Source organism: Nannobrachium achirus, assembly GCF_963921795.1.
Source record: "Nannobrachium achirus genome assembly, chromosome: 5".
In the NCBI taxonomy this organism is placed as follows: Eukaryota; Metazoa; Chordata; class Actinopteri; order Myctophiformes; family Myctophidae; genus Nannobrachium; species Nannobrachium achirus.
In genome coordinates this window covers 25482219-25504718 of record NC_137814.1, presented here as the reverse complement: position 1 = coordinate 25504718, position 22500 = coordinate 25482219, and the positions used below count along the sequence as shown (strand labels likewise).

The 22500-nt window shown below is 43.8% G+C and overlaps 1 protein-coding gene across 1 annotated transcript in view; it reads left to right on the top strand.

The window, feature by feature from the left end:
• cadm3 (cell adhesion molecule 3) overlaps nucleotides 1-22500 on the top strand; it is a gene marked incomplete at both ends in the record, with an annotated part of 102879 nt that overhangs the window by 51202 nt on the left and 29177 nt on the right. The window contains one exon of the mRNA XM_080725669.1: nucleotides 15645-15794. Coding sequence (XP_080581795.1) covers nucleotides 15645-15794 — 150 coding nt within the window. The remainder of the gene's footprint in view (nucleotides 1-15644; nucleotides 15795-22500) is intronic.

Genomic DNA, 22500 nt, shown 5'->3' with positions numbered 1-22500 from the left:
GTTGCGTTGCGCATATGTGATTTTGTGTGTGACTGTGTACTGTGTGTGTACTGTCTGTGTGTGTGTGTGTGTGTGTGTGTGTGTGTGTGTGTGTGTGTGTGTGTGTGTGTGTGTGTGTCAGGCGTGTATGTGTAATGATGTGTAACGCTGCATGTCATGTGAAAAGTGAGATATCTCGCCCGCCACTGTCGGTTGAGTTGCACGATGGATGTTTGTGTCATTAGCATGGCTCTGACACGTGACTGTCACACACACACACACGCACACACACACACAGATACACACACACACACACGCACCCTCATACACACAAAAGTACATAGTCATTTGCATGCACACGCATACTGTAACATCACAAAGAATACCGATGGTATGCACACACTAATTGACAGAGAGTACACACACAATTATGTACACACATTCACAAGATCGAAAAACATATATGCACAGCTAAAAAACATTGTAAAACACACGCACGCGCGCGCGCATGCGCGCACACGCACACACACACAGAGTCACACCCGTGCCTGTTTATCTTTGGACACAAAGGCGTTCATTAAGCAGTGCAGAAGTAATTAGCAGGAAGGACACACGGTGGTCTGCCTGTGATCTTTGTGATAGGAACATTCTTTTAAATTAACACCTTGAACCCTCGCATCCCTATTCTGAGGAGAGCTTTGGCTAATAATAGCAGATCTACAAGCTCTCATGCTTGAAGATCGGCTATTTGCGGCAAATAGAAGAGAGCAGACCAAGTACAGAGTGAAAGGTGAACAGACTGATGCCAGTGCTGTCAAACAAGTTTGAATCTACCTATGAAATTGATGAAAATCTGCAACACGCATATATACAATATTTAGAGGGGGTCCCTGCTTCTCTCTCTCAGCTAAGGGGTCCTTGGCCTGAACACGTTGAAGACCCCTGGTCTATAATATATGGAACACAACCATAGAGAAGGTATTTCTATCATGTATGGCAGTGGTTCTCAACCAGTGGTCCTTGAGGGGGAGGGGGCAGCTAAATGACGGAGAGTTGGTAACCAAGTGGAAATTAGATCCTCAACTCTGGAGAGTGTGAGATGAAATCTGGTTTCATTTTACACTCTCAAGGGTTCATTTATTGTTAAACATCTGCATTACTTAAGTTTACACAATTAGAGGATGTAGAAGAATTGAGTACCTGAGATGAGAAACAGTCTACTCTACTGTAAGTCCATTTTAAACATTTGAATATAGATATTTTTGTGATTTACCAGACTGTAAACCACAAACTAGAAGTTTTTAATCTGTCAAATTCTTAATGCACTCCCCCCTCATTTTGTCGAATTAGATTTTTTTTTACTTAACTCATATATATTAGGAATTATGAGACAAAATACTTATGGAAACTTGGAAAGTGGAAAAACAGTATATCTCCAACAGTCTGTACAAGGATTCAGCAGACAAAGGGAGCAGATAACATTAAAACAGACAATTGAACAAAATGAGGGGGGAGTGCATTAACAATTTAACACATTACAAATGACTAGTTTGTGGTTTACAGTCTGGTAAATCAAAACATATCTATATTCCCCCCCCCCCCCCCCCCCCAAAAAAAAAAAAATATATATGGACTGTTATTTGTCTCAGCTACTCAATTGTTATTTTGATCAACATTTTGGCTCTCCTATGATGAACCCTGGGCGAGTGGGCATACAGCAAACTTTGGACGGACAAAGCCAGATGTTGGAGCTTAGCTCAGGAGTCGTGACACATTTGGCTCGCACGCCGCTCGATACCCATGTCGTCATCACCAAAAAAAGCCCAAATAACGGCCGATATACATCGACCCGACTTGACATATTGGTGGGGCTCTGGAACTGACAGAAGGCCAGAGACGTGAGGGAGGTGAGGAGGAGAGAGAGAGAGAGAGAGAGAGAGAGAGAGAGAACGAGGGGGACAGATGGAGGCGGGAAAGGAGGAGCAGAGGGGAGGAGAAACCTGAGACGCGAGACGGTGAGGATGGGATGATGATGATGATGGTGGTGAAGTAGACACATTTTTCACTGTCTGAGCTGGTTTGTGGTGGAGGGCTTCTGGGTTGTTGTTGTGGTGGTGCTGGTGTGACATGCTGTTTATTAAGCCATCAACGCCCCTGGAATTGTTGTATGCTTTATCCAGAGTCGTCTAATCAGAGAGTCCTGCCACTGCGGGGTCAGAAACAGCGCTGGTCACATGGTTCATTGTCACTTTACACCTCATAGACTTCAATGCATTTTGTAAACTTCCGGTTCGCCGTTTGTCACTATACGCCAATAGATGTGTGCGTAGAAGACCTGGCCCATGAAGTGAACGGGAGTGACGCAACTCTCCGTAGGTAGAAGGCTCTGGCTTTATCTAATGAAAAATAGCAGATCTACAAGTTCACAGCGCGGCACCGAGGGCTGCGCTGCGAGCTTGTAGATCTGCTATTTTTGAAAAGCCGTTGAAAATGTAGTGCAAGTCTTTGAATATATGTATTGGAACTAAAAATTTGAACTATTGCACTGGAACAACATTTTTTGAGATGGGGCTCCGCGGCCAAATGCATGTCATTTTGGGGGTCATTGGCATGTAAAGGGTTTGAGAACCACAAGAACCGGCTCAAAAATATTCAAAGATATTGAATATTAAAAAACACAAATCTTTGCGATTTTTCAAAAAAATGGCAGATCTACAAGCTCGCAGCACGGCACTCGGTGCCTGCGCTGTGAGCTTGTATATCTGCTATTTTTCAATAGATAAAGCATAAAATAATGGTTAAAGTAATAACGTGTTCCGGTCTCAACAGGTTAAGCTCTCTCGCTCTTTTTACCCGCAACTCTCTCCGTCTGCCTCTCTTCATGTCCTTCCTTTTCTTCCCACCTGCGCTCTCTCTCTCTCTCTCTCTCTCTCTCTCTCTCTCTCTCTCTCTCTCTCTCTCTCTCTCTACGTCTGGGCTCTTGCACCCTCTTGCCAGGCGGTGATAGTGTAAATTGTGTTGCTTTAAATACCTTCCGTATCTCCCCTACTCCTCCGCTTATACAGCTGTGTGAGCGCCGGAGCAGGGGGGGAGGAGAGAGAGAGAGACTGAGAGACATAGACACACAGAGAGACACACAGAGAGAGACAGAGAAAGAGACAGACAGAGAGAGAGAGGGGAGAGGGAGGCCCAAAGAGAAGAAGCAAGGGATTAGAAAAAGAGAAGGGAGTGCATGGAGAGCATTGGAGGGAGGGATGGAGGGCCTGGAGCGGAGAGGAAGAACAAGAGTCAGTGTTTAGCGCTCCTCCTGCTAAGGATAGATAGTTCCCTCTTTTCATTTCTGCCCGGCCGCGCGCTTAGCCTCACTTAACCCTTTCAACTCCGGCTGAACTTCCCCATCCCCAGTTTATCTTAACTTGCCTCTTTAAGCGGCTTCTCGGGGGTAAAGACGAACAACCTCGCGGCTTGAGACGGTGGCACATTGGGGTCATGTACATTATATAATTATATATAGCCCCACTGTTCGCCCGCACTGGCTTCCCTGAGCGCTTGCTTTATAAGCCTTCCTGAGAGTCCCAGATGGGTGGTGTCAGCCGCATGCAACAGTTGTTGAAGCAAAGTGAAATTCAGACCTATTTTGCCTGTGCATTTGTGCGTTTGTGTATGTGTACAGTACAGTATGTGTGTGCGCTTGACTGTTTACGTGAAGCTATTCGAGTTGGTTTGATTTTGTAATCCGTGCCCATCTGGCGCGGCACATATGGTGAAACAAGTGGGAAACATTACGTGTTTGTTCTTCTAATCCCCAATATTTCTTTTTCTCTCTCCTTTTTTTTTTTGGTTCCATTTTGTTACCGCTTATTTAAAAATGTTAATGGTGATATAATCCCACTCAGGAGAGCGACGCCACGTGACACAACTGCTATGACGCTGCAGTATGAACCCTGATACGTCTCACTTAACCCATTTAGGCCTCAAATTATTGAATGCTTTAACTATTGAAAAATAGCAGATATACAAGCTTGTAGATCTGCTATTTTTGAAAAATCAAGATTTTTTTTAAGTCTTTGAATATATCCATTTAAAGGTGATACACCATGCATTTAAAAAGTATTTATGTCATATTGTTTATGTCCCAAAAACGTTTTTCAAAAGGTTTGAGGCTAAATTACCACTCCTGAATAGAGAGCCTCTCTCATTTTTGAATGGCTCTCAGAGCATTTCAGCTGCAGTACCACCTTTGGCCTGAACTGCGCCACCCCCCCCCCCCCCCAAAATGTTTAAAAAAAAAAAAAAAAGTTTTTAAAAAGTATTTATGTCATATTGTTTATGTCCCAAAAACGTTTTTCAAAAGGTTTGAGGCTAAATTACCACTCCTGAATAGAGAGCCTCTCTCATTTTTGAATGGCTCTCAGAGCATTTCAGCTGCAGTACCACCTTTGGCCTGAACTGCGCCACCCCCCCCCCCCCCCCCCCAAATGTTTTTGAAAAAAAAAAAAAAGGTTTTGAAAAAAAAATCTGGATAGCCTGTTTTGAGAACCCGTGGGATACTTTTAACCTTCGCCTTCTCAAAACCAGAGAAAGACACAACGGTCAGAAATGGGACTTTGTGAGGATAGAAGGTGCTAGTGGGACCCCCAAAAAAGGTTTTAAAATAGGAAAAGTGACATTTCATGGTGTATCACCTTTAAAAGCGAACATTTGTAACTTAAATATTTGCTTCTGGGTGGTCCCTGGAACAACATATTTTGAGATGGGGGTCCGGTCCGCAGCCAAAGACCTGTAATTTTGGAGGTCCTTGACATGAAAAAGTTTGAGAACCACTGATTTAGAAGAAGGATTTAGAAGTCGGGTCAAAGATCGGGTCAAAGATATTCAAAGACTTGCACACATTTTCACTTTTTTTTTTCTTTCAAAAAATAGCAGATTTACAAGCTTGCAGCGCGGCACTCGGTGCCGCGCTGTGAGCTTGTATATCTGCTATTTTTCAATAGTTAAAGCATAAAATATAAGTGGTTAAAAATCTAACGCGACTCAGGCACGTTCCAGGTATTTGAGAGTTAAAGTCTCCATTTCAGTTATGAAACTGAACAGATGCTGGAAGGGCTGCTGTTTTGCTTGTTGTGAAATAAATGAGCAGCAGAGGTAGATAGAAGACAGTTTAAGAGATTCAAACTGCTCGTGACAGCTTCAGCGAGAGGCCGCTAATTGTCCCGTTGTAACGGCTGCTCTGATTAGAGGACTCCAGGTAGACGACAGAAAAGGCTCGCACAATTACAGACCACCGTCGAGGCTCTGCAAAAAGTGCAAAAGGTGACACGGTTGAAACACGCGTTCAGACCGAACGTCTGAACCTGCGGTCCCACTCGTTTACTGAGTGGGATTACTATTGCAACAACACGTCATCATCAGTAGGTTATAGGGTGAAACTAACCTGCCTCACGACGGTCTAAACCCAGCTCACGTCCCCTATTAGTGGGTGAACGATCCAACGCCTGGTGAGGACCGAAATGTCCTTGTCACTTTCTGCACCTTTGCAATTAAAAGGTTTTACAATTGAGCATCCTCGTGTGTGTGTGTGTGTGTGTGTGTGTGTGTGTGTGTGTGTGTGTGTGTGTGTGTGTGTGTGTGTGTGTGTGTTTGTGTGTGTGTGTGTGTGTGTGTGTGTGTGCGCGAGCGCGCAAGCGAGCAAGCCTTTTCTGTAGTTTATGGACTTTATGGACTTTAATAATGGCCTCTCGCACCTGTCCTGTATTGATTGGTTGATTGAATGAATACTTTATTTAACAGTTTGCAGAGGTAAAGGGAAGTACCCTTGTTTGCATTGTTTGCATAGGAAAAGGTACAGTTTCACGACAATACTGTTCACTGGTACAAGGTCAACTAAAAGGATATACCCCCAAAAAAACTATGGCTTGTATCAATTGAGGTATATTTAAACTCATATAACATTGAATGACAGACAGATAGAACACAGTACTATGCAGAAGAAAAAGATTTTCGTAAAACACAATGCAAAATAAGTCCTGTGTACTCGATTCATCGAAACATTGAATGACAGACAAATATACAATGCTATGCCAAAACATCCCATAAACATCTTATAAAGGAGATATCCTTAGTAAGCCTTGAGTTTAGAGCACAAACCTTTCTATTTGATTGTTTATATAGAACGATTTGATTAGATGTGATTTCGGTAAAAGAATTACATGGAATCAAAAGAATAAATACACAAAAGCATAAAGTCGTTGTCGGGTGGAAACCTCGTATGTCCAAAACCATTCGTTTGGTATTAATCGTTTTAAAAATGAATTAAACTAGTGAAAATAGCTGATCTACAAGCACACAACACCTCGCACCGCGAGGCGTTGTGTGCTTGTAGATCTGCTGTTTTCACTAGTTTTGTGTGACAGCCTTGTATGGTGAAGCAGGGTTTTACTTTACGAAAAAAAAAGAAAACGTACACATTTGAAACTTGGAGATACAAGGTTTCTGCCCGACAGTGGCGATAATGAAACACTTGTTTCCAGTGTAAGGAAGCCCACATCAAGGCTCGGTGGCGGTCAAGGCTCGGTGGCGGTCGGGGGGGGGGGGGGAAGAGACGACACGCCCACCATGCTGTACATAGAAGACCCCCGTCTGTGGCTGCACGGCGTGTATGAGTGGCGCACGGGGACGGACTATCGTACCAGAGTGACGCTGCCAAACACAAGAGCTCTCACACCGTCAGCCCGCAAAAGAATTAGCTTCAGAGGCTATTAAAGGAGACACTAATCCTCCACGCACTTGACCACACATTCAGCCCCTAACAACCACGACAAGCTTAGCAGGAGCCAACCACAAGGTCATGGTTAGGGGAGAGAGAGAGGGAGAGAGAGAGAGGGAGGGAGAGAGAGAGAGAGAGAGAGGGAGAGGGAGAGAGAGAGAGGGAGGGAGAGACAGAGAGAGAGAGAGAGGATGAACAACTCACTTCACTGACACTTGTGAAAGACTCTTCTGTGTGTGTGTCTGTGTGTGTGTGTGTGTGTGTGTGTGTGTGTGTGTGTGTGTGTGTGTGTGTGTGTGTGTGTGTGTGTGTGTGTGTGTGTGTGTGTGTGTGTGCACCTACTACATTCAAATGTCCTCACCAGTGTATTAGAATTGGACAAACAGACACAGTGAGGACCATTATACTGGTGTCATGACTCAAGCTTTAGGGCTAGCGTTAAAAATAGCAAAAGAAAAGGTAAAAACGGCATTTGTGAAATTGCTGCCCTAAATTTGTGTCATTGTCCTCTATAGTACAGTACAAACGTATATGTATGTGTGTGTGTGTACGTGCGTGCGCATGTGCTTGCGCGCGTACAGTGTACAAACGTTATTGTGTACACACAAACGCGCGTGCTTGCGCGTCACGTGTACAGTGTGTGCGACTGTGCTCGCGTTTGTATTTGCATGTGCGTGTGGATCAGTCCGCGTATGCTTACTTATGTAAGTGTAAGTGTGTGTGTGTGTGTGTGTGTGTGTGTGTGTGTGTGTGTGTGTGTGTGTGTGTGTGTGTGTGTGTGTGTGTGTGTGTGTGTGTGTGTGTGTGTGTGTGTGTACTGTACACTGTACATTATGTGTGTTTGTGCGAGAGTGCCCTGACAGTGTTCTCTACCAGTGCTGCTGTTTAATTCACGACAAGCAAAAACGCACGCCAGAGCATCCTCCTTTTCATAAGGCCTGTTGTTGTCTCTTTCTGGAATCCTCTCGGCACCAACAAGCTACGGTAGCACGAAAACCTGACAGCTTTTAGTTTCTTCTCGTGTTTCTTTTTCTTTTCTTTTTTTTTTAAGCAGTTAGTTTGGTCTGAAATAAATAAAAAGATAAACGAACGAGGAAGAGCGTGCAGCCTGCAGCATATATACCTCCCCTCGGCATATGTAACTGTAAATGTGTGTTCTTGATGCTACACCGAGGTAGTTCAGTTCACACACACACACGCGCACACACACGCACACACACACACACACACCCGCCTCACACACACACACCCGCCTCACCCATCCCGTTCCTTTCATGTCTGGATGGGAGTTCCGCCGAAGCGCACTTAAGCAGATGTTCTTGCTGCTACAAAAAAAAAGACAGCGAGAGAGAGAGAGAGAGAGAGAGAAGAAAAAAGATAAATTCCACCGGCGGTGCACTGATGTGATAACGTTCCATGGCAGAATATCAAACCTGTCTCTCCTCGTCATGACAATTTGTTTCCAATTAGACTATTTATACGTGCCATACTTGCAGGGGTGACGACAACGACGAGACCCGCTTTGAGGCATATGTTGTTATGAGACGTTCCCTCCTGTTGGCTTAGCCTTGTCATTGATTACGTTACGCCTCACTTGCGTCTTTTTTTGGGGTTTGTTTGTTTGTTTGCTTTGCTTTGTCTTTTGGTTAAGATTATGTGTGTTAGTTTTGTTTAATTTAGCGTATAGCATAGCATTGTGGTGGAACGGTTTGTGGATAAGGTTCGGGGGAGTGTTCAAAAGTTCAGCTTCAGGTTCATCTTTAGTTTTACAGTTGGTGCCCGTTGAGATGGCACACGTGTCTTCTTCTTTTTAGTTTTTTTACTCTCAAAAAAGCGCCTGCAATTTAGCGCATTTGAAACTACATTGCAGTGCACATCATGGGGTGATCAGTGCTTGCCTCCTGTGAATTGTTTTATTTTGATTTATTTTCTTTTTATTTCTTTGCTGAGTGAACTAGGTCAGCTGACAAAAAAAAAAACCCTGGGTGAAATCTGTCAATATCAATAGGCACTAACGGTAACTCACACATTCCCATCATAGTGGGAACTTCCATTTCTCCGAAGAACAAATGGACGGTGTCCAACAAATGATTTGGTTCCATTTGTACACTCTCAGAGTAAAAAGGTATCTCTTATGGGGGTCCCCGTGGCATATCTTTTCAAATGGGGGTCTGCGGACAATTTCAATGTGGTGGTCCTGGACATAATAAATGTTTGAGAACCACAGCACTAGTAGTACTACTAGTAGCTCAACTCACTGAGGCGGCAGTGAGTTGAGCATCCTGATAGCCTGGGGGAAGGAACTATTGCACAGCGTGGTATAGTCTGTGTGCTTCTGGATCTGCTGGAGGATGACAGGGGGACAAAACGCGTGTGTGAGGGCTGGGAGGAGCAGTGGTGTAAAGTAACTTAAGTGCATTTACTACAGGTACTGTACTTAAGTACGATGTTGAGGTATCTGTACTTTGCCTGAGCATTTCCAATTTCCAATTACTTTCACGTCTACTCCGCTACATCTCAGGTCCAAATATTGTACTTTTACTCCACTACGTTTATTTGAAAACTTTAGTTACTAGTTACTTTGTAGATTTAGATTATTATTAGAAAACATACATTAACGACTTCGGCCCTATATACATTTCGACCATTAGAAAATAGCCAATCTAAGCTCGTAGATCTGAAAAGATTTGTATACATTTGAAAACTTGAAATGGGACATTCTGCATAATGAGCACTTTTACTTTTGGTACTCTAAAGGGGAACACACACCGGACACGGAGGTGGCGCGGAAGCGGCGTGTCAAAACATACAGCCCCATAATTTTCAATGAACTAACCCCACACCGGCGGCGTCAGACGCGCGCAGCCACGGGTCTGCCGCCTCGCCTGCCGTGCCGATACGCCGCTGTTCTATTTTACCAGCGTTGCTGCGCGGTGAACATGTTCTCCCATGGTTCTCCCCACCGGGGGAAATGGATGTGCTGTGTGGCAGCGCGGCGCATCCAGTTGAGGTTACCATGCGGCACTTCACGTGCGTCGATACCGCGACGCTGCGCAGCCGCCCACGTCCAGTGTGTGCTCCCCTTTAGTACATTTTAATGCCAATACTTTTGCACAAGTACCGGTAAATTTTGAATTCCGGGAAATTTTACTTGTAACAAAGTATTTCTACGTTGCAGTGTTGACACCTTTACTTTGACAACATGTGAGTACTTTTTCCACCTTTGGGGAGGAGAGGCCTTCCCAACAGAGACAAAATGTATTCTTATGGTTTCGGCCGGGAGGGAGAGAACCAGACAGACACACACACACTCAACCGATTATTTTCTGCATGGTCTCTCTGAGGAGCCTGGGCGGTCGGCGGATTCGACGGGTCCCACGGCAGACGGTAACGCAGCTGGTGGGGACGTTCTCAACGGGGTCGGTGCAAGGTGGAAAGGATGTTGTTGGTTTTTTTTTTGTTTGTCTGTTTGTTTTATTACGCTCTGGTGAAGCTTCCCTGCCGAAACGCGGTTAGCCTGCGGTAGCAATGAAGAAATAGGTGCTATCTGAGCAGACGGTCATATATCTTTATTTTTTGGGGGGGTTGCCGCTATTTCCACCTTGGTGAGTGTGCCCAAAGAGTTTTAATATACAAGATAGGGCATCCTGGTTGGAGCCACTAGAGTGCGACATGGTACACAAAGCCTACAAATAATAACCTTCTAAGTGGGTGCCGGCGTCTGACGGCAAATCTCGCGAACGTCCTGTAACTGTTTACTGGTTCTAGATCCCGCGAGACTGTGACTGGGACAGATAAAAGGGCGATATTACAGTAGGTTTTCTCCTTATTTGTGTCGCTGAAGAAAGCCACTTTAGTATGAATATTTTGGGAATATTATGTGGCTTGTGACAATCAGGTCCAATATTTAGTTCAGTCACCATGGAGCAAAAGAATAGTTCAGAAGCTGTGTTCACGTTCACTCTCTCATTGGAAAACTCCGAACATGCTTCCGCCTCCTAAAAAGGTATCCACCAGGCATGTGCACACATAGACATCAAAGGGGGCTCGAGCCCCTGTCCTTTTATCCATCTGTAAAAAGTGCCCTCTCCAGACCATGAATGCAGTTTTTGCTATGGTGAAATAAATGCAAATGCCCTCTTTCCATGCCACACCTGAAGGCAGCATTCAAGAGAATTTCCTTGTCCAAACTCTCCTGAACCAGAATGCAGCATCTTATGTTGAAATCAAGCATCGAAATTAGCCGACCTCCAAGCTCACAACGCGCCACAGCGCAGCGTGTTGTGAGCTTGGAGGTCTGCTCTTTTCGATGTTTTCACCAAAAGGCCCTTTTAGAAATTTCAGCCCCTGCCTCTCTAACATTCTCTGCATGTCCCTGGTATCCACCTTCGTCACGCAGATACGGGAAGTAAACCGGAATTGCCGTGTCTTGCTATATTTCCATCTTGGGTGTGCCTTCTTGTTGGCCGTAGGAAATGATGTCGCTGCTGGGGTAACTGTCGACCAGGGAAACTTGTGGTGTTGGTCGGTGGTCAGTAGCGTGAAGCGCAGGGGGCCGAGCACGCTGCCCTGGGGCAAGCCGCTGTTCTCAGTGAGTGTGCTGCTTCAGAGCCACACTGCTGCTGAGCTGTAGCCGCTGCAAGGCTCCGCTGCCTGCTGAGAGAAAGCCAGCATCCTGGCAGAGTGGAAGGGGACAGTGTTGATTTCGTCGACTAAAACTATGACGAAAAATGTTTGTCGACTGCGTTTTTTTCACTGACAAAAACGAAATAAAAACGAAATAAAAACTAAGCTGTGATGACTAAAACTAAGACTAAATATATTGACAATTTCGTCAACAAAATAAAAACTAGACTAAAACGAGAGAGAGAGAGAGAGAGGGACTAGTGGAGAAGAGAGTCATTTTATGTTTGGTTGCTCTCAGGTGTTGCGTGCTGAAAATAGCCTTTCTACAAGCTCACAACGCGTCGCTGTGAGCTTGTAGATCGGCTATTTTCAGCACGCAACCAAGTGTAAAATCAGTCATTATGATGCCATCAAGGCCTGCCGAAATACAATTCTACAGTTGACTAAATCAACAGTGGATTTAGTCGACTAAAATCTTATGATATTTAGTCGACTAAAACTAGACTAAAACTAAAACTGTTCGGGTGACCTAATTATGAATAAAACTCAAGACATTTTATTCAAAAGACTATGACTAAAACTAAATCAAAATTTGCTGTCAAAAACAACACTGGAAGGGGAGGTGTTGTGTTCAGGCCTACCTGCTCAGAGATGATTCAACTGAATGCACAGCAGTCAAAGTATGGAGGACTGCAACTGATCAGTTCAATTCAATTTCAATTCAATTTCAATTCAAAGGAGCTTTATTGGCATGAGAAAACATACGTTTACAAAGCATAATGAGCACAGTTGAAAATTGGGAACATATCAGCTCCTTTCGGAACCGGCGGACTGGGGGGAAGATCTGCCGTTCGCGAACACGTCTTACCTTTTGTGAACATTCTATCCAAAAAGTAAAGGTCCTATGCCGGTCTCTCATCTGTTTACTTCTCAAGTGTGGAAGAAAATCTAAGTAACGCGTTGAAATAAAGAGTTTATATCGCTCATTTTGTCAGCCGGTTCTGTGTTTTTAGCCTCTCTGGAACTTCCGGGCTCCAGTGCTACAGTCTATGAGGAATGGATAGAATAGAATCTATCTTCCCCCCAGTCCGCCGATTCTGGTTGACGACAGTGAACCTCAGTGACAGTGACAGTGACCTCATCTCGGAGCTGCATAGCGAAGGGAGAGGTTCTGAAAGGAGCTAGGAACATATATACAGTTGGAGGGGGTACAGCATTGTGTAAACAGAGCCATATCACATTTTGTACAGTATATACCGTGTATGAAGCTTTTTTTGGAACACATACTGTATAGCAGCATTTCTGTTTTCTCAATACGATTTCAATAGTATACAAATAAAGGAAAAGGAAAAAAAGCCTCAAATTGAAAAGGTGTTTAAAGGTAGCAGCTCTGTTTATACTGTATGTGCCGTACTGTAGGTCTGGATGCCGTTCAATGGTTTGTAGACCTTAGGCTGGTTGTTTTCCTTTCTCTAGCCTTCTTTTGTCGCAACAGTTCACACATCTTGCTGCTGTGTTCGCACATTATTGTATTTCTCAAGTATTTGATCTATTCGATAAAAACAAAACAAAAAAAAACACGTTTGACACATTCTGAGCTTGGTCATGTGTAGACCATGACACTGTTGAACGACAAAGTAGGCTATAGTGCTTAAGATTTTGTTCATTATAGAAATATATATATTTGAATGTTGTTGCGTAATTGTAATTAGCAATCGATTCCTAAAAGTTGTCTGTGTTTGGTGTGGTTGGGTCAGGGCCAGATGGAGGGTCATGTGAGACTGTATCCATCAGATCATATATACAGTATATATATCTGGAGCTGCATGCGCTCTGCTCAGTGGCTGACAGTGCCCACTCCTAATAGTTAGAATTGATCAAATGCAGAGGACCAATTTCTCCACTGGGATCAATAGAGTGTAATTGATGTAATCACTTATGTTGCAATGATTTTTTCTCTTCAATGTCTCGCGTTGCCATGGTTACCATAGACTTCCATGTAATTGTGCAATTGTGTAAAAAGTGCACGCCCATGCCTAGATGATGCACCACGTGTGTAGATGCTGTTCACAGCTTTCAAACAAAAAAATCCGCTTGGAAATCCGTTCAGGCATTCATGATTTATGGGCCATTATGTTTTCTTCAGATGTAAACAAACATGGTTGCCATGTTTGAAAGAATGGGTTGGTATGGGGGTTAAACATGCAATTTTGCGATCGCGATCATGCCTAATACATTTCTGGAGGTCCCAAAAAGAAATTTGAATTTTTTTTATTTTATTTTATTTTTATTTTTTATTTTTTTTCAAAAACGGCCCAAACTCGGGAAACTCGGGGTTGGCACAGCGTTGGTATCAATACAAACTCGGGAAACTCGGGGTTGGCACCAGATGTGTTAGCGCCCAAAACCTGTCATATATTTGTAGACCTTACTGCAGGACTAAATTCACTTTGAGCTTCACCCACCTGAAAGGTGGTCATGATTAGTGTTATAACTCAAGTGTAATTTGCTCAGGGAGACGTGGACACGGACAGTGATGGAAAAAGGTATTCACACAAGTTAAAGTCATGAATTCAAAATGTACTTGAGTAAAAGAACAAAGGTATCAAAATGTACTAAGTACCAAAAGTAGAAAGTACTCATTATGCAGAATGTCCCATTTCAAGTATTCAAATGTATAAAAATGTTTTGCGATGCGACACATTGTGAGCTTGTAGATCTGCTATTTTCAAATGGCCGAAATGTACATAGGGCTGAAGTGGTTAATGTATGTTTTGTAATAATAATCAAAATCTACAAAATCTATTACAAATAAATGTAATGGCGTAAAAGTACAATATTTGAATCCGATCTGTAGTGGAGTAGAAAAAGTAAAAGTATTGGGAATGGGAAATACTCAAGTAAAGTACAAATACCTCAAAATTGTGCTCAAGTACAGTACTTAACTACTTACTTTACACCACTGGACAGGGATACTGGCCAGGCCAGGAGGAGGCAACCGGTGGCCTTGTGATTACCTCTCCACCCACTAAGGTTCCACCTCCGCAATTTAGTGGGGCGTTCAAATTATGATCATTTTGGGGGGTCACAGCCTGGAAAGGTTGAGAACCACTGTTATAGTTATAGCTACAGTATATCACAACCACACAAGCTGACGGTAATTCATTATAACTGGCGGCTGTAAAAAATAGAAATGGAAAACAATAACATTTTCTATAGTTACTCACTGTCAGTGTTGTTGTGTTCTTATGTACTACACCTCGCCTTCCTGCGCGTGAACAGTGAACAACAACAACAACCCCTTGGCAGACTGCGAAGGGGGGCAGAATTAGTCTAGGCGCTCACCCATTATCAAGAGAGTTCTGCTAAACACCATAATTTGAGCCCATTTGAACGGCACCTCCGCGCCCCTGGAACAGCTCGCGGTTCAGCACCGCTTCATGCCGCATTCCGCATTCATGTCGTTTTCCAATCCCCTTCATTACGGCAGGTCATTTGTATTCTCTCTCTCTCTCCGTCTCTCTCACCCACTCATTTCCATAATGCCTGTCCTGTCTGAGCATGCGGCTCCCGTCCTGTGTGATACATATGCATGGTTAAAAAAAAGAGAAGAAAACGAGGTGGCCGTCGTCGAAACAAGAAGAGGTCTGCGATTCCATTAGCGCTATGAGTGTGCACTCTCTTCGTCTTCGCCTGCCTTTGACCCTGTCGTGGATGGGGCGAGCAGGCGCAGACTCTTCATCACCCGGGTCCCTGTGGGGTTCAACCCTCCCCGGATACTAGAACCGGGATGGTATTGACTCATCGCTCTCCGCACACGCAGGGCCCCGCAGACCTTATACGACTGGAAAGCCATTTGTCTGCCTTTTCTTTTCTTTTTTACTTTCTTTCCTGTCTGACAGCCTGTTTTTGTGCGTTTGTCATGGGTGTGTGCGTGCGCGTGCGTGACCGTGCGCGCGAGAGAGAAAGATGGGGAAAGATAGGTTTGACAGAGAAAGAGCGGAAAAAAATGGCGAGCTCTTTTTTTTCTGCTTCCAGCCTGTTTGATTTGTGTGTCGTAGCGTGCGCTTGTGTTTGGCCCGACATCCGTCTCCCTTTCTGTCTCTCTTCCTCCGTCCCTCTATCTCGCTCGTCCCTCTGTCTCACCCTGCCCTCCCCACCCCACCTCTCTCTCTCTCTGTTCCTTTATACCCCGCGGACCGCAAAGACCACCGGACCTGACCTGTCACTCTCTTTCTCCCTTTTCTCTCCATCTCCGTCTCCTGTTGCCTAGACGACGACCCCTTGCAGCCGGTGACCTCTGACGAGATGGTGTCCGTGGGGGGGACGGTGACGCTCACCTGCCGCGTGGCCGAGAGCGACAACTCCTCGCTGCAGTGGTCCAACACGGCCCAGCAGACCCTCTACTTTGGGGAGAAGAGAGGTGAGTGCGGGGGGGAGAGATAGAGGGGCTTGTGGATTTAAGTTCTCTGTCGCCATGGCTTCAGTCAGGGGTTGATACTTAGCCGATCTACATGCTCACAACACCTCACAATGCGAGGCGTTGTGTCAAGGCAGTCAGAGAACCCAAATGCAACAAGGATCAGACAAAGGAAACGTAGAAATGCAAAACTTAAAGTGGTTTTAATCCAAAATCCTAAAACTGAGAAATAGGCTTTCAAACTGAATATAAGCCAAGTGAGCCATCAAGGAATAATTAACGTCTAACATAAACTAGGCTCCAAGCTTAACAAGCTGAACAAAATACCAAGGTCTTCTTGGGGAGGTCAGTCCTCAGGCCTGGTCCTCAAACAAATGTTGGAGCTGCGTGGGAAGGCAGTCTGGCTGGCTGAGAGAAGAGACCAAACATTAGCATCCAGAAAAGACAAGGATCCCAAGCAAGCAACAGGCTGAACAGGAGGATATAACTGACATAGTACTTAAAGCACAAAGGCTAGAAGAAGGTCTATCACAGAGCACTGGCGTGGCGCCTCTGCCAGGTGTTTGTAGCCAGCCAGGTGATTGCTGGATTGAGGCCAGCCAGGTAATTGCCAGGACACACATCGCCACAACAAGTGGACTGCAGCTCCAACCTAATAGACATAGAAACAGAACAGTCAGAACAGACAGACAGTCAAACTGCCATGACACGTTGTGAGCATGTAAATCTGCTAGTCAAGTGTCAAGTGTCAAATAACCGTTGCCCGACTGCCCGACTGTTCGGGCAAGTGTATTTGCTTTTAGGTGGCCCTGCGGGCATGTGCATTCTGTCTTCATTAAATGTTATTGACCATTAATGAAGAACGGTGCTACATTTTTACAACTAGAAGTTGCACTCATTCTGGTTTTTCAATGTAACTGTTGCCACTCGGCAGTTATCCATTGGATTTTTATGTCATTTGACATTCATTTGTTCTACAAGCACAAATGTTAACTATAGTTTTATAATGGACGATTTGCTTTTCGGGGCAAGTGGGCATGACCTTCGGGAAAGTAGAACTTGTACCTGTACTTGCCCGACGAGGCAAGTGTCTCTGAGACCTTAGTGTCAACCCCTGCTTCAGTCATCTGGATGTAGAAGCCAGCATGTCTTCTATGGAAGTATGTTGCTCAGCGGAAATAGCCGATCTACAAGACCTCCATGCGTCTGCGGCGTATGTATGGAGACCTTGTAGATAGGCTATTGTCGTTTATTATTTTAAGATAGGAGCATTTGAAGCGGTTAAAATTTAGGAATTTAGCAGACGCTCTTAATCCAGAGCGACTTACAATAAGCAAGGTAAACAATACATCAAATGCATAGAAATAGTAATCTAAGAGAAAACGCAGGTAGACCAAGCACCTATTCAGTAAAAATATATCTATCTAAATAACATTTATGGTCATTGAGGTGGAGTCTGAAGAGGTGAGTCTTCAGACCACAGTGGAAGCTATAGGGAGTGAGTCTGCTGTTCTATTGTGTATTGTTCTATTTGTCTTGCAATGGGGAGTTTATTCCACAGTTCGGGGGCCAGGAGGGCATCGACTATAGCAACATGTTCAGAAGCATCTTACATAAAATCTTAATAGTCTTGGATGGTTCATATAAAAGCAAAGGTTTACACTACAGTATACCTATCGGTATGAAAAAGCCTCAATCTGTGATTTCTTTACCCGGTTGGCAGTATGTGAACAGCAAGAAAACATCATAATTTTTACTTATTTAGTGTTCATTTAGTTATCAGCACTAGTGTGGGTGGGTGTTTCACATGTCTGTACATCCCATGGGGACGGGTGTTGGGTGTAGAGCAGGGGTGGGCAACTTTGATGATGGAGAGGGCCACTATATTTTCACACTCACTCCAGAGGGCCACAATGCATACACATAGCAAAAATAGCCGATCTACAAGCTCAAAACGCGTCGCAGGGCGACGCGTTTTGAGCTTGTAGATCTGCTATTTTTGAATTGGAATCCCGAAAAGTAACTTTTTTTTTTCTTCTGTTGACTAGAAATTCCAAATATATTTATATTTTCTTATGTTAACTTTACTAGCCCTTACCCGTTCAAAGATATGAGCTCCAAAATGATGTGCAGTGTGTGGGTTATGGGATGTGCACTGTGCATACAGTATATGAGGGATGGAAAGTAACTTTAACTGGTGCTTGCATGATAATATGTAGGAGCATCAATGTAAGAAATACCCGTTTCGTTTAATGGCAAAATTATAGTATAGATGAACTTAAATACAAATACATTGGACATCAAAAAATTCAATAACATTGTAATACTAGTCATTTAGCTACTAATATAGACTGAAGTAATTAAAGACGGAATTTTTTTCCATATTTGGAATTGTAGCAGCTGAAATCAATAATATATCAGTACTCCAATATTACCCTGCGGGCCGCATTAAGTGAAGATGGGGGCCGCATGTGGCCCCCGGGCCGCCAGTTGCCCATGTATGGTGTAGAGGAAGGAGAGGGACAGGTTTACTTCAAAGGACATCTAAATCCTTTGGACGCGCACACACACACACACGCGCACGCACATACACACGCGCACACACATTACATTCGTAATACAATCACAGTATTCAAATAAACAGAAAAGTGCTTACAATACAAAATCAGTTTGTAAAACAAACCCGGTAATGCAAAAATGCAAATGTAAATTCTGATACTGTACACTGGAACGAGCTGCAAATGAATCTTCTTACGGTGTGTTATGTTGGGGGTGTATATTCATTCAGCCACGCGTCAGTGCCTGCCAACTAACACTTTGGTGCCTTTCTCTCTGTTCTTTTTCCACATCGAGTGGCTCTCCACTTGACTCTCCACATTGTCTATTAATAAAATCAAATAATGTGCTTTGATGTGGCTCTCCTCGCTACTGGTGTGATGCACACACTGCAGCCATATGCCGTTCTCTTGTGGAGTAGAGAGGCTTTTGACAGCGAGAGGATTGTTGAGCTCAACGGCTCACCCCAGATAAAAAAGAACAGAAAGCATGAGACATACCGGCTGAAGAATGGTACGGGGGAAGAGGAGTGCAAGCCCGTTATTATACATACAATGCAACTCACCGCTGCTGGACTGGAGTTTGTGGACCTGCAATAAAAAAGAGCAAAAGCATTAAAGCAGCGGCCTTCGAAGTTCTTTCAGGCCAACAACTAGGGATGTGACGATATGAAAATTTCATATCACAATTATTGTGACAAAAGAAATCGCGATTTACGATATTATCCTCACAACCTAATCAGAATGGGGTAGTGTGTGTGTATGTATGTATGTGCATCTGCAACTCCACGTTCAGCAGTTGTTCAATTGTCTAAAAAACATAATACAAAAATCAATAACGCATATTCCTTGCTGACCATCAACTTTTCCACCTTCATTGGCCTCATGGTGGCGCTATAACAGCCCAGTTTACGTTTTGGCCTGTAACTGTTGAACCGTAGGTCGGAAAATTAAAATTATTTTTTCCCTGGATTCCTTGGGTCAAGACGCATCTCCCGATATAGGCCACGCCCATTTGCGCCAGGATAGATTTTCCGCCATCTTGAATTTTCTCCAAAACACACTTTTTCCTACACACTCCTTTTCCTACATATTTTCGTCAAATGTCTTAAAAACCGGTACACATGATCTATGAAGCCATGCGATAAACATAGTCAAAGGATATTTCGATAGTCCATACCGTTCGTTCGTAACGCGCTTCCAAAGTTAGCGGGAGGGGCCCGTTTCGCAAACAATAGCCATAAATCACAAACAATAGGTCGAGTCAACACTGAATTTCAACCACAGGTCGGGGGTGGCATACTCAACGAATCCCCAAAAGCATTTCCACTTCGACCCCTAGGGGGCGTCACAAACGCGCGAAACGTAACCGTTTCGTGCCAGAACGCGTTTTTCACGGGGGCCGATCCTCTCACAACGAAACGCAGACGACTTGGCGGATGGTCTCACAGTCCAAACCGCTACACAAGGTCGCGCATGGCGGTGAAGGCCGCGCAGCGGCCTGAACTCTAGACTTTCTGGCCGCAAACTTCTAGTCAAGATAATCAAAATCCATTAGCCTGGGGCAGAATATTTGCCAAAAAATAGCAGATCTACAAGCTCACAACGTGTGAGCTTGTTGATCGGCTATTTTTGGCAAAGACATCTGATAGAGAGTGAAAAAAAGACTGTATCAAGTAGTATATTATAAGTACCTTATAGAGGGTTTAAGTGTGTGTTTAAGTTATGCAGCTCGGCAAATAAAAGGTGAATTGATCCCAGCGCATGATGGAGGACAATATCACTATAAATTAAATCTCCACGATACGATTATCGTGAGTGTTTTTTATCACGATAAACGATAATATCGCGTATCGTCCCATCCCTACCAACAACCTAGTAATTAAAAAAAACTACAGTAATTAAAAAAACTTCAAAAAAAGTAATAAAAAAAAGCCTAAAAATTAAAAATAATTAAATTTCACAAGACCTTTAAATCACGGAGAAATGTCACTCGTGCCCGACTCGCTCCACTCACGCCCTGACCTCCGGAGCAACGGATAGAAAGATAATCAGAGAGGGGGGGGGGGGGGGAGAGAGAGAGAGAGAGAGAGAGAGAGAGAGAGAGAGAGAGAGAGAGAGAGAGAGAATTAAGTACAATGGACACAAATAGTACAACTTTTAGTATAACTTTTGACTGTACTGTTAACTAACTTGTTGATAAAGCATAAATAAATGAATGAATAAATGAAGCATTCAAGCAATCAATCCAAAAGAGAGAGAGAGAGAGAAAGGGAGCCTGCTTTCTAGCAGTAGAGGAGGAGGGAGGAAGATGAAAGGGAGTCTGGGAGACTACTAGGAGGAGACGGGAGGAGAGAGGGATGACAGATGAAGAGAAAGGCCACAAGAGAGCGACACACTCCTCTCTGCAAGGCTCCTACAGCCCAGTGGTGGAAAAAGTACTCACGTTTTTCACTTGAGTAAAAGTATCAACACTGCAATGTAGAAATACTCCGTTACAAGTAAAAGTCCAGAATTCAAAATGTACTTGAGTAAAAGTATGGAAGTATTGGCATTAAGATACACTTAAAGTACCAAAGGTAAAAGTACAAAATGTTTGAAAATAGCAGATCTACAAGCTCACAACTCGTCGCATCGCGGCATGCAGTGAGCTTGTAGATCGTCTATTTTCAAATAGCCTAGGTATAAAATAGGGTCTAAGTGGAGTAATGTATGTTTTATAATATAATCAAGTATATATGCAGTAACTAGTAACTAAAGTTTTCAAATAATTTTAGCGGAGTAAAAGTACAATATTTGCCTCTGAGATGTCGTGGAGTAGAAGTAAAAGTACTGAAAACTGGAAATACTCAAGTAAAGTACAAATACCTCAAAACTGTACTTAAAGGGGGCGTGACACCGGCCGAAATTTAACATTATGATACAGTAAGTCACGTGGTGTTTCTTCAAACGGTCTGAAAAGGAGGCGGGGCCGTATCAGTTAGTAGTGAATGTATACTTCGTCCGTTGTGCGGTGCCTCGCAATGTATACTTCGTCCGTCCTGCCGTGCCGCGCACCAACGTGATGTTGTTGTTAGCGTGTAGCAGCGCCGCACCGTAAGGCTATTTTGGAGAGCTATTGTGTGTGTACACACACACACAGGCTACACACACAGAGTGTATGAGCCACGGACCTCAGTCCTCCGAGACAGCAGGACATATGTCTGCTAAAAGGGCTCAAAGCTGCCGAGGAGAAGGAGATCGCTGGACGCTCGTTCTCCATCTTTCCCAGTGGGATCCATAATCACGCGTCCCGGTCAGGTCCTCCAGTCAGGTTTAGCGGAAGACACAGCAGGGTATGGCCGTCAAAACCGTCCCTTAGACGGGGAGAAGCGTGTTGACCCTCGTAACGAATCTCTGACACCTTTTTTTGAAGAAGACATGTACTTTTTTACCATTTTATAGCGAATGGTGTATAATTTTTACCCCTAGAACTGATAGTTTTAAAGTTGGTTTAGAAAGTCGGAAACATGCCTCGGACAGCTTTTTTTGGGGCAGTTTCAAAAGATAACTAGAAATACTGTTCCTTCGAAACAGTGTGGGCTCGATTCCAACCCAACAAATAGGATACTTTAAGGTACTGTAAGGTACAGTACCCTACAGTATTGTACTGTACCTTACTGTACTGTACTGTACTGTACTGTACTCTACTGTACTGTACCTTACTGTACTTTACTGTACCTTACTGTACTGTACTCTACCATACTGTACTATACTATACTGTACTCTACTGTACCGTACTGTACCTTACTGTACTGTACTCTACTGTACCTTACTATACTGTACTTTACTGTACTCTACTGTACTTTACTGTACTCTACTGTACTTTACTGTACTCCACTGTACCTTACTGTACTTTATTCTACTTTACTGTACTTTATTTTACTTTACTGTACTCTACTGTACTTTACTGTACTCTACTGTACCTTACTGTATTGTTTTGTACTTTACTGTACCTTACTGTACTTTACTGTACTCTACTGTAACTTACTGTACTTTACTGTACTCTACTGTACTGTACCTTACTGTACTTTACTGTACTCTACTGTACCCTACTGTACTGTACCTTACTGTACTGTACTTTACTGTACTCTACTGTACCTTACTGTAGTGTA